At 37.6% G+C, this 12,043-nt stretch overlaps 1 protein-coding gene across 8 annotated transcripts in view; it reads left to right on the top strand.

Moving 5' to 3' along the window:
• The window catches only part of NAP1L4 (nucleosome assembly protein 1 like 4), a 26,282-nt gene extending 14,459 nt beyond the window's left edge, over positions 1–11,823 (top strand). For 5 of the 8 annotated variants that reach the window (XM_015286593.4, XM_046941619.1, XM_015286590.4 and 2 more), the window contains exons 11-16: positions 167–312; positions 1,891–1,913; positions 2,499–2,618; positions 2,912–2,941; positions 4,191–4,247; positions 10,544–11,823. In XM_015286593.4, coding sequence (XP_015142079.1) covers positions 167–312; positions 1,891–1,913; positions 2,499–2,618; positions 2,912–2,941; positions 4,191–4,247; positions 10,544–10,582 — 415 coding nt within the window. In that variant the 3' untranslated portion in view covers positions 10,583–11,823. Of the gene's footprint in view, positions 1–166; positions 313–1,890; positions 1,914–2,498; positions 2,619–2,911; positions 2,942–4,047; positions 4,072–4,169; positions 4,248–5,385; positions 5,424–10,543 lie in introns of those variants that run through there. The other 3 variants (XR_006939302.1, NM_001006469.3, XM_025150688.3) reach the window with 3 other exon arrangements.
• Positions 11,824–12,043: the final 220 nt, after the last annotated feature.

The raw sequence follows: 12,043 nt of genomic DNA on the forward strand, positions 1-12,043 counted from the left end.
TAGCACTATGAAGCATCCTAAATCCTCAGTCAAGTAGATTGAGTCACCTGTGTGTGTAGCTTTAACTAGGAAACTAGAATCCGTGTTGTTTTGATGCTTGTTGTTTCAGTGCTTCGTTCCTTACTGACACTGATGTCTTGTGCTGTTCCCCACGTGTTGTCTCTAGGTGCACTATTGACTGGAAGAAAGGAAAGAATGTTACAGTTAAAACAATCAAGAAAAAACAGAAACACAAGGGTCGAGGCACGGTTCGGACAATTACTAAACAAGTACCTAATGATTCTTTTTTTAACTTCTTCAATCCAATAAAGGGTAAGCCTGGAAATTGAGAATTTAGGATTCTTATTATATGCTGTGTATTTTGTAGATAAATACAGCTTAAAGCTACAGACTGTATTTGTTCTGCTGCGCTGTATGCTTCTTACTGGGATAAGATAGCCAACTGCAGTCCATCAGAAGAGGTCGTTTTGGGTTGTTCTGTATAATTTGACAATTAGCTGTGCTGTGTAAATGGGATTTCTTGTGTGCAAAGTCTCTCGTAGAATCTCCTAAAGAAGTTGACTTCCTTTACCACAGGATGGCTCCATGCATCAATTTGAGGCTTTTAGCTTGTGAAGAGCTCTCTTCTAATTCTGCTCAAAGTTCCAGCATAGAGGTTTCAGTGAAACCTTTGTGTTGAGTGACAGAATATTCTGCAGGTTCTCCTGTGATTAGTTAGTGATCCACGATGCTCCACATCGTGCCTTCCTAGTTTTCCTGCTTTATTTAATGTTAGATATATACTTAAGTATTTAAAGCAATTCAGATATATTCAAGGAACGTTCTCTTTCATACATCTCCCACTGTATTCTTTTTCAAATATGGATGGAAGAAACAGTTTATAATCAGAGTAGTACTGAAGAAAAACAACATTAGGACCTGTGATTCAGCTATGGGCTTTTACAAAACACTTGCCCCTTCTAAATCCCATTGCAAATCCCTGTTTGCATAGGAACAAAACAAGTGTTTAGCATTCCCAAAGTTAGTTTATTTGGTACAGAAATATCCTTTAACTTATTTTTTTCTTACAGGAACAGGTATGTAGGTGCTGTTTTGAGAAAGGGATAGTGATTAGTTAACCTCACGATGATTTCATACTGGGTTTTTAATATGTAAAGGACTTATTCCATAGCTGTGCAAGAAATATCGAAGCTATGGTATCTGTTGGCTGTTGATAGCACATTTTCAACTTGAGAACAGACAGAACCAAATGATACATTTTGCAGTAGGTTCACAGTACCTGTGGCACTTGAATGGGAGGGTGGAAACCTGTGGGATTTTCTGTTATTTCTAAACAAAATGATAACAAATAAAACAGAAGTCCCGTTCCTTAATTCTGCGCAGCGCACTTATAACTGTGTTTTGATCCAGTCTGTCCTGGTTGTAGTATCAAGCCTTTTCTCAGAACACTTTGCCAACTCCTCATGACACGTCAGCCTACTTGGGAGGATCTGTGTTTGGGGAAAGAAGACTTATGGTGCTTTAGCAAAATAAAGCTGCTGTAATTTCAGCATTTGTGCAGAAATAAGTAGTGTTGCTATTTAAGGGGGTAAATGCAATCTGTATGCATTTGTAGGAAGGTTATTTCCCATGCAAAGATCTTTGATGTTGGGATGGCAGCTTTGGTGCTTCTATTACAGGATACAAAGTGCAGTTCACAGGTTTGATTGTTTTAAGACTGATTTGAATCGTCGTAAAGGTTTCATAGTTAGCTTTTGAAGTCTTTAATTGCACCAGTATTTCCTGTTGTGAGAAAGTGTATTTGTACTGTTTTTTGTCATCTGGAATATTGAAGAGGGCTAGACTATACAAAAGTGCTTGTATTTACAGCCTTTTTTTTTTTCTTTGCAGTATCTGGTGATGGAGAGTCATTGGTAAGTTTACACTTCTGAAATGGTAGGATTGCTTTGCCATATCTTTGCTAGACATCTTCATATCAACTATTCAGATTCTTTAATTGAGGTTTTGGTATTTTTGCTTTTGCTGAGGTTGAACTTCACCTTGATAAAATGAAAGATACTGTTGCCTTATTGGAGTAATCCTGTGACGTTTTGCTGTTGCATGTCTTGCAGATAGAGTATGTCTGTGACTGTCACTTTTGGGAAAAGGTCATTTACTTTTTCTAATCACTCAGCTGATAACCAGCTCTTCACAAGACTGAGGCAGTCTGAACAATTCTATCATGTCAGAACCAGCAAAGTCAGTGTGAGCTTTTATTTAATTGCATGTTTTAGCAGGCCAGTAACCTCTATACAGGCAATGAACACTTCTAAATGGCAGTTTTGAAAATCTGGATTTAGACTCAGTATTTCTTTTTCTGTTGCAAAGTTAAGTACTGATGACCGGAAGGTTGGTGTTGATGGTCGTGTGATGTTTCTCAAACCTGTAATGTTTTTCTACTGGGGAAAAAAAGAGTGATGTGCTGGAACAAAATTATTTCAAACTGGTTTGCTTTGCAGGATGAAGATTCAGAGTTCACTTTAGCTGCAGATTTTGAAATTGGTCACTTCTTCCGTGAAAGGATAGTCCCTCGTGCTGTGCTCTATTTCACAGGGGAAGCTATAGAGGATGATGATAATGTATGTATACATCAGCATTTTGTTTATTAGTCACTGTGTACGTGGGAATAGTCTCTCACTTTTGTGATTGGTCTAATACGTAGTATTATGTGAGAACAACAAAAATATCTGAGGAGGTTCCTGTTGCTTGGGAGTAGGAAAGAAGCATTCCATTTATTGTAAGCTCTCAAATCTTGTTTCTGGAAGAAGCTTAGCTTCAGATATTGCATTTCAATGTACTAGAACTGTTGCTGCAGAAGTTTTTATGCAAATATCAGCAGGTCTAATAAGATCTTTTTGGTCTTGTTTTTCAGTTTGAAGAAGGTGAAGAAGGTGAAGAGGAGGTGAGATGCATACTACATCTTTTATAGATAACTAATTATTTACTGTATTCCAGTTTCTGAAGTTGTGTATGATACTTCTTTCCAAAAGAGTTCAGCATTCCTGTGTTGTAAAGTCTGTGTATGTTTCTTCAAAAAAAGAAAAGAGAAAACCATCCAGGTTTTTTTTTTACTATTTTGAAAACTACTTTGACACCAGTCAGAAATAGTTGTACTGAAGCATTTTTTTTGAGTGCTGCATGATAAGACCTTTCAATATTATTTTAAAATATCTATTATTTAGGCAGTAGTAGAACTTGTTTTTCAGCTGTTGGTTGTCATAAGCCTTGAGACTGATCATTGCCAAACACAAGGTAAAAAAGGAAGAGGGAACAACTACTTAGGCTAATGGTTTGATTTAGAATAAGAGTTATATTAAGGGTTCTGATCCATTTACTGCAATATTAGATGAATACAAGCATACCATGAAAGGCTTTGCACAAAACCAATGAATAAACTAATATCCTTGATAGGTAATAATGTTTTTATTTCACTGTTTTTGTGTTTTTGCTGACTGGTTAAAAGTGCATGCCTGAATGTCATCAAGATCACCAGAGTAGAATTAATCAAAAGTAATAAAGCTGGTGGTCTAATGCAAGCTGGCAGCCTTCAGCATGCAGTTGCTTTTCTCCCTTTGTAAGTTAAAATACAGACTTCTGGGCTGTCAAAGGTTAGCCATGGTGGTTTCTTTTTTTAAGCTGGATTTTGTTACAATTGTGCATGTTTTTAATCTGTCCCAAATGCCAGGTTGGTGTTGGGATAGTGATACTTGGTTATAGGCACGTGTACAGCAGCACACAAATACTACAAAATCCTGCACAGGAATACCAAACTTAGCCACAGTGGTCCAAATAAGCTCTTTGAGAGGAGGTCAAGAGAAAGAAGAAACTCAGACACAAATACTACTTATCAGAATGCCAAACAATGCATCAAATGAGACTTCAGATATTGCTAGGAGACTGCAGCAGCTTAGCTAGAAAGTCTCACTGAATCTTACAAATCTCTGTTTTAAATCTTTTTAAAAGCTTTTGCATAAAGATTTCTGAAGATGCTGAATTCTTTTATCCTAGCCCAACTAGTTTTAATGTTGACAACTGAAACACTCTGGCATACAATGGTAATATCACTTGCTATTTTGTTTTTTTCTCCATTGCAAAAAGTTGCACTTTTAACCTGTTTTAATTTCTGTTAGTTTATCTCTATTTTGTCATAGGAGTTGGAGGGGGAAGAGGAGGGAGAAGAGGAGGAAGATGCAGAAAGTGATCCTAAGGTAAAGACTTCAGTGTGTTTAAGCATAGTACGGGCCATAATTAAAAACCATAATTAAGCTTGCAGCAGTTTGTGAAAACACTAATAAATCAAGCAAAAACCCTTGGCTAGCTCCTGACTGTATTGTTTTCATCTTCCGCAGTACTCAAATTCCTCTTAAGTGAAAAATTAATGTTTAGATAAATATAAATTAAGAACGATTTTTTTTTCTGGTCTCCCAGACCTGCAACAAGGGAAAGATAACTTCTTAACTTTGTCCCTTTACTTCTTAGTACTACCTCTGTGTAGTAAGTATCTCTCTTCCTTTAGGAAGGTCTTATTGCAGATATTTTTCTGTGGCTGAACTTTGACTTAGAGTTGGTCTGACAAGTCTCAGCTAGCTCATTTACTTATGTTCTTTGTTCAGAATTATTCTTTTTGGTTGTTCTAATGACTGCAGGTTAGATGGCACGTGTCTGTACTCAGCTAGAAATCAAAAAGTTCGTCCCCAACTTTTGCCTTTAAACTTGATGAGAGCTGGTTTGAAATTCAGCCGGAGGGGTAGTGCTCCTTCTGATAGGTATTTTTTAATCCTTCAGTCATATTAAAGCTAAAAATTAGTTTTAGTAGAGCTGGGACAGTGACATACTTCAATGCATTTAGTTCTTAAAACATCAGCTTTTAATCTTTTATTTTTTAAGGTCATAGATGAAAAAGTGCTTGATCTTTGGATGAAAGTCTTAAAGCAGCCTAGCATGTCGCTCTTCTGACTTACATACATCATATTGCTAGTAAATGCTTATTGTCACCATGTCGAGCATTGAACTTATTTTTCATGGACAAGACATATCGGTAAAGACAGTCTGTATTGTGGAGAGACTGTACAATGACAGGAATGCTCTTGCTGTGTTCTGAAGGATCAAAATGCAGTCATGTACCTGTAGTGGGAGAAGGTGGGACAACTGGGAAACCAAATGTTAGTTGTGAGTCAAAGTATATTCATGCTGAAAAAGACGTAATGGAGGAAGTGTGAAATCTGGCATCCTGTAGGAAGAACTTTTGAAATACCTTGGAAGGTTGTAGTTGTTACCTCCTGTATTATTTTGTACATTTCACTTTTCATTCATGCTGACAGTTCCTTTCAATTTTTTCCCATTCAGGTGTAATTTAAGTCTGTTTATCATTCATACATTTCTAGGTAAGGTGGAATTCCATTCATACCTAACTTCCAAGAGTCCCATTGTAGCCATGCAATGTAGTTTGTTTGCTAGTTTTTGTTTTGTTATTTCCTTGTATTGGGTTAAAGAAAGGGGGGAATGGAAACTTGAGGTTTTACTAGTAAAACTCAATAATAGAAATAAATGCTTACAGAGATGAATGCCTTTTAAATCATAATTAAAGTAGATTTTTTCAGAATGACCTCCTTGCCTTCCTGGCACAACTTCTGTTTTGCCTTTGTATCAGACAAACTGTATATTATAGACTGAAGATAAAAGATACTGAGACTTGTCAGACTTCATTTTTCCTTGTTTCTGATTTCATGTTGCATCTCTTTACTGTTTCTAGTGTACTTGCAAATTCTTAAATATCTCCTCTGCTCTCCTTGAGAACTCTTGTAAGTCATTGACTGACTTGGTATGTCCTTTCCAGCATTCATATTTTTACTGCCTGACAAATTCAGTCAGTCATTCTGAAGAGACCTTTTCTTCAGTGCTTGTGATTCCAAACAGGTTTTGTTCTCTTGCTCATTTATCTCTTTTATTTAAAAGAAGTTTCTTCGTTCTGTCTTGTCATCTTTCACCTCTCTTCTCATGCCTCATTCAGAACACTACCTGCAACAGGTTCAGTGCTGCTTTTCTTGTATTCTAGGCTCGTATGTTTCTTTTTTTAATTGCTTATGAGGAACTATATTCTTTCTATCTCCACATAAGTATTGCCCTTCTTTGCTGTTGCTCAGTTCAGCTGTTATTTTTTATTTCCAGTCTGATGTGCTTTGAAAAACCAGCCACGCTGCCTCAGCATACTTGCGCTGTCTGTTCACATGCTGTAGTAAGACCTCAGAGCAACATTTGTCATGCCAGCTTATCTGGTGTCCTGCTGCAGTCTTACACAGCTGTTTTCCCTTACTACAATTAAAAATTGTTAGCTGCTGGCTTTAATTTTCCAAGTAAACACAGAATTCTGGGTTTGCCTTTTAAGGCCAGTGCCCCTAATCCTGTTCTCCATTGCTGCTTCTGTTCACTGTGTTAACTGGGCCTGTCCCTCCCCATCACTTGCCCTTCTTTGTCTCTCAGTGTCCATCCCCACAGCTTTTCTTGTATCTAGAGTAGCTTTCATTTTCACGTACACCAAAATAATGGTTCTTCAGTCTATTTTTGTTTTGTATCCAGTTTTTCCTCATCAGTCATTCCCACTTTACCTTCTTTTATTGTTGTATTTCGTTTACTAGATAAATGTCGGCACTCTTCTCTTTGCTTTGTCAACTCTTTGTCCTTAATCCCTCACAATCCTGTCAGATTTAAGTACATTTGAGGTGTTCAGTTAGGACCAGGTCAGTATCATCTGTTACACGAAGGACTTATTCTCTGCTATGTCTAAGTTGTGGCTTTGGAAGACTGAGCAGTCGTATAAGTGGAAGTAACTTCAAAGGATATTTTGACTAGTGTATTATCTTGATAAGCTATATTATTCTGTGTGCTTGCATGTCCTGTTCGTTTAACTGCCTTTATTTAACGTTACTGCCTCTGTGCTTGAATAGAGAAGTAGTTAATTGGGTAATTTAGAGCACTGGTATGAACTAAAAATCCGTTGTTGGGTAGAGACCACTCTTACATTGATACACTTGGTCTATCTTTTCAGTAACAGCAGCAGAGGGACTTGTTCTGAAAACGTCTATTGCTAACCTTTGTAGCATTTTCTCTGTGGAAGAAGTAGTTCAGACCTCCTTCTTGCTTAGCTCTGGTTGGCTATGAATTTACCTACCGTATATGCATTTGATATCCTTGCTTTCTTTTCAAGAACGTAAAGAAAAGGAGCAAAGATGAGGTTTAACTGTAGGACTCAAAGCTGGAGTTTATTTCATGCTAAAACATTTGAAACCTTGAAAGGCTTTCTTCCTGCTGAGCTAGAAGGATCATCAGCTTTAGTACCTATTGCCCATGTTGATCCCAGTGTTGCTGGCAGCAAGATATGTTTGGGAGTCAAGGGAGATATGACAGGCTACCTGGCTGCTTTAGCAGATGGAAGCTTCCATTACACAAGAATCTGTAAAAAGTGATCTGTAAAAGTAAGGAGAGTGAAGGCCTGATTGTTCTTTGATTCAGCTGGAATATGCCCTGCCTGTTGAAGATGAATAGAAATTTGGGTTCTTTTGTTTTAAGTAATGACTTCACATGAAATAAAGATCTAGCTTGAAAGCATTAAGTCACTGAGGAAAATGGCATGGCTGCTTTGGACATATGCCCTACTCTCTAGGACACCAGGTTAATTGGATGAGTAAAAGCAGAAGGCTTGGTGTGTGAAAGCTATGGAAGCAATTGTGTAGAGAAGTCTACTACTACAGAGCTGCTTTTCTTCCCTATTTCAGCCCTCAGATCCTACAAGATTTTGGTGAAACTTCCTCATGAAATTCAGTGCTTGTCTTCTCTCCATAAGCAGTTAGTGCAGTTTAACTGATATGATGGCTGATGTCTGAAGAAGCAGTCTGTACATAGGTGTGTTTCTTGGGTTGATCTCCTAGGGTTGATCTCCTAGTTAGCAAAGGAGGAAAAAAACTAGAAAGTTTGAAAGTAGGTGGGAGTCTCACTTCAATCGCTTGTGTATCTCCATTGGAACAGTTTCTCAAACTGGAATTAAGGGTTCAAAGTAGTTTAAACTGCTGCTTACACATCATAAATAATATAAAATGAAATACTTTAAAGATGTTAAAATTAAAAAAAAAAATCCTGTCACTGTTCATTTGAACTGAAGTCATTGCTCAAGATTTGTATAGGTTACATCTTTATGACGAGAATCCTTGCATGTCCATGTAGCAGTGGTAATGAACCTCAGCACGTATTTACTGCTACACTTAGTTTAAAGTAATTCCTTCTCATCTTTGTCAGTTGTGGTCTTGTTTTAGTCTTCAATACCTGGCTTGAATTCACCAGTATTTCTAAGATACCTTGGGAAGTTAATTTAAAGACAGCGTGAATGGTAATCTTGCTAGAGTGGGGGGAATAAATAGAGCAGAGCCTCTACAAGGCTGTTAAATGGATTTTGATCATAGCTGGCTGTCCAAATGTCATCAGCAACCTGGGCACCATGGGAAGAGCAAGCTCAAACTCCTGGCTTTGCCTGACAGAGTACGGATGCAGTATCTCAATCACAAGAGTCTGGGCCTGGATCCTCAGAGATCCATTACATGCCAAAAATAAGTTTCAGCTTTTGTGTGCCTGGTGGGGCAGCTGTAACTTGAAGAAAGTGCAGTCATAGCCCGTGCTGGTGCACCTTACTGTTTAATCCTTAGCTGACTGAATTTGTGTGAGCCATCACAAAGCTCATGTACTGGCTTGCTCAGCATGAGTCGTGTGATACTACTGAAACAGTGGAAGAATGATAATGCTGGAATGTGGGTCTGAGATACTATCTTGCTGCTTATGCCCTGCTTAAACAGTTGATAAGCATTGTTAAGATAGTTTATAACATTCCTAGCTTACAGTTGACAGCATATCTGTCAACATTTTTCTTGAAAGTCTCTTAACAGCTGACATGTATATGAGAGCCCTTTTAAACTGTACTTTCTTTTTCTGTTTGAGAGTAGTAATCAACGCTGAAAGGTCGTTGAGAATCTTTGAAATCTGTTTAATTCAGAATATAACAACATATGTAAAAATGCTTACAGAAATAAAGACAAGTACAAAGAAATTTATTAGAAATTATGAGAGTTTGGGTTAAAATTTGGCCAGAATGTCTGCAGTGGTCATTCTAATAGCGATACGTAATGTTGTGTAAACATGTCTCTTCTCAAGAAGAATTCCATGCAGTCTTTAGACCTGGATCACTGAGAATGAGTTCATGTTACTTGGGAACCCAGGGAGATGAGAAAGTGCAAAGCTGAAGTTAGCCAGATGTGCTGGGGGGGGGGGGGGGGGGGGGGGGAACCACAAGAAAGAAGTCTGGAACATCTCTGGTGTACCTATGTAAAAGACAAAAATAGGCTGTATTTCATGTTGCTGCTGTAGTTCAGATGATGAAGGCAAAAGTAGTGAGGTTTAGCACAGCAAATGGGCAAATGTTCTGAGAAGGAGTCTTAATTACACTGCTTCATCCTCAACTAGGCAAAGAGCTTAAGTTCTTTTAGCTCTTGGTCACTTGATGCATAATTAACTCTTGCATGCCTACTCCTTTTGCAACATACAAACTCCTCCAGGATAGTTAACAAGAAACATCTTGTTTTGAAGTCATGGTATTCAAGGTGTCATGTTTTATAGCTGATTTTTTTTAATACTAGAATTGAGAAGCTTTTGGTGACTGTTATTTTGTTCTTAGTAAACCGTAAGAACAGTCAAGGCAGAAGCAGACAGCACTGGAAAAATTCTTCTGCTTTGTAAGAGCGCTGATTTACTACAGCAACAAAAAAAAGCAAGATGTACAATGTAAAATGTGAAGTTCTTAGCTGTTAGAGTACTTGTTCTCTTTCCCAAGTACACTTCCTTTTGCCAGAGGGGAAATTGTTTTACTCTCTAATGAAGGTGTTTCTACTTTTGCATACTCAATTAACATATGGACTTCTTGCCTGGTGTTTAAATTGTTGAATAGTTACCTGCTGGTGGTGCAGAAACTAGAAGAAACCAGCACATTAAGTACATTTTTATCACCTTAACAAAAAGGGCAAGGCTATCAAGTAAAAACTCAGTCATGCTGCAAAATAAGCAGCTCGACTTCACTGCTTGCCTCCCTCCTCCAAGTTGGTGAGGGAGATGGCAGTTTATTGCTTAACAGTTTAATATGAACTGAAAGTCATGCTGAGCCTCTAGTTGGGGAGGAATAGGAAATGATTTGCTTTCAGATTTCTTTGAACCTTGACCTACTAGATGGAGTTTAGAGAATGCAAATGTAGATTAAAAAATAGTATCAAGTAGTTACAGAGGGGGAGGGAAAGAAATTATGACTGCTGTTCAGACCTTTATGAACTAACCTGAGTTTACATAAACTTTTCTTGTATGTTAATGATCTCTAGTTAGTTTAAAACCGTGTGCTCTGGTTATTTTATTCATTGAAGTGCTTTATTGCATGCTGTTTTGTTTTCTAACTTCTCTTCTTTTTCCATTTAAACAGAAAGATTCCAGCCAACCTGCTGAATGCAAACAACAGTAATAAGGAAGTACCACTTCAAAGTGATATTTGAACAACATGTAACAAATATTTGGATACCTGGCCTGCAGTTCAGGATACTTCATCGCTGCAGCACAATCTTATTAACAATGCTTAAAATTAATTTGTTTTAAAATGCATGATTTTCACTAACTTTTCTTTATTGCTTAACATGTACAGTGGCAACTTCAATGCATTTGGGAAATAAGAGGTTTAAATAAAGCACACTCTACAGCCGTTGGTACACTGTAGCTTAGTATGTCGGTAGGCCTTTTAGAGCCTTTTGCCCTATGCATAGGGGAATAGTCCAGACTACCAAGTGAAGATTCTCCATTTTCTTGTTAACCTTGAAAATTGTGGAGTAGCAATGTGCTGAGGAGCTAAAGTGAATGGATTACATGTATGGTAGCTGAAACAGAGCAATATGAACTTTTTGCTAGTTCCCTCTCCCCTTTTTTAATGTTTCTTGCAACCTACAAATCGAACTAGTGCTTGAGCAGCTTTAAATGTCATATTTATTATCTCAGTACAACCAATTGAATTGAAGTAATTTTACTTCATGGAAGGGGGTGTCATATTTGAGACTTAGTTGTTCATCTTACTATTTATTTATTCATGTTTGTAAGTACTTTGACAGAATTAGTGCTTTTTAATAGTTTTTAATATACTTGAAAATATTCTTCCTGTTTTGCATAAAATATGGGTACTTTTAAACAAATTTTTTTAATTGGTCTCAATGTAGTAGCCTAGACAGAAGAAATGAACTTACATCAGAATGACAACTCTTCTGGATGGAGATCAAAACACAAAGGCCAAACTGTTGCTGTTGATGGAAGTGGGTTGCAGCCAAAGAACCAGAAAAATTCCAGTAGTCTTATTGCTTAGTGTCCAGCATGGGAAGACCTTATACTCCGAACACAGAAGCTTAACGAAATTGAATTCAATAAATCTGAAGTTTTGGTGTCTTACTAGCAACACTGAAATTATTTCATTCCACAATTTCTTTTATTTCAAGCTCTGAAGTCTTCAAAACTACTTTCTGTTGTTGTGCGGCACTTCAGGTACATGTTTCTAGTTTCAGCATCCATTGCCAACCTCTGGCAGCAGTTGAATAGCAGCTGTATCAACACTGTGACCAGGCATGTAGAGTGCTCCAGCCTTACCTTACACATTTGTAACTTAATACGGTGTTTTCAATTTGTACAGAATAGATAGAATATTCTATTAAAGTTGTGAAACATTAATTTTGGTGCCTGTCTGGTCCGTAATGCCTCTAAGGGTCAATAGAACTCCCTTCGCTTGTTGTAGTTAGTTCTGAGGCCTGTAACAAGGCCATGCCACCTCTTTGGCCTAGCACAGCTCTTCAGTGAGTGTGCATGCAGGTCGTTTCCTTTGCAGTCAGAAAACAGTACCTAGAAGTTGCATTAGAGAGTTCTTCAATGTAAAGCAGAACAGACTTGCGCT

This window comes from Gallus gallus, chromosome 5, assembly GCF_016699485.2.
Source record: "Gallus gallus isolate bGalGal1 chromosome 5, bGalGal1.mat.broiler.GRCg7b, whole genome shotgun sequence".
In the NCBI taxonomy this organism is placed as follows: Eukaryota; Metazoa; Chordata; class Aves; order Galliformes; family Phasianidae; genus Gallus; species Gallus gallus.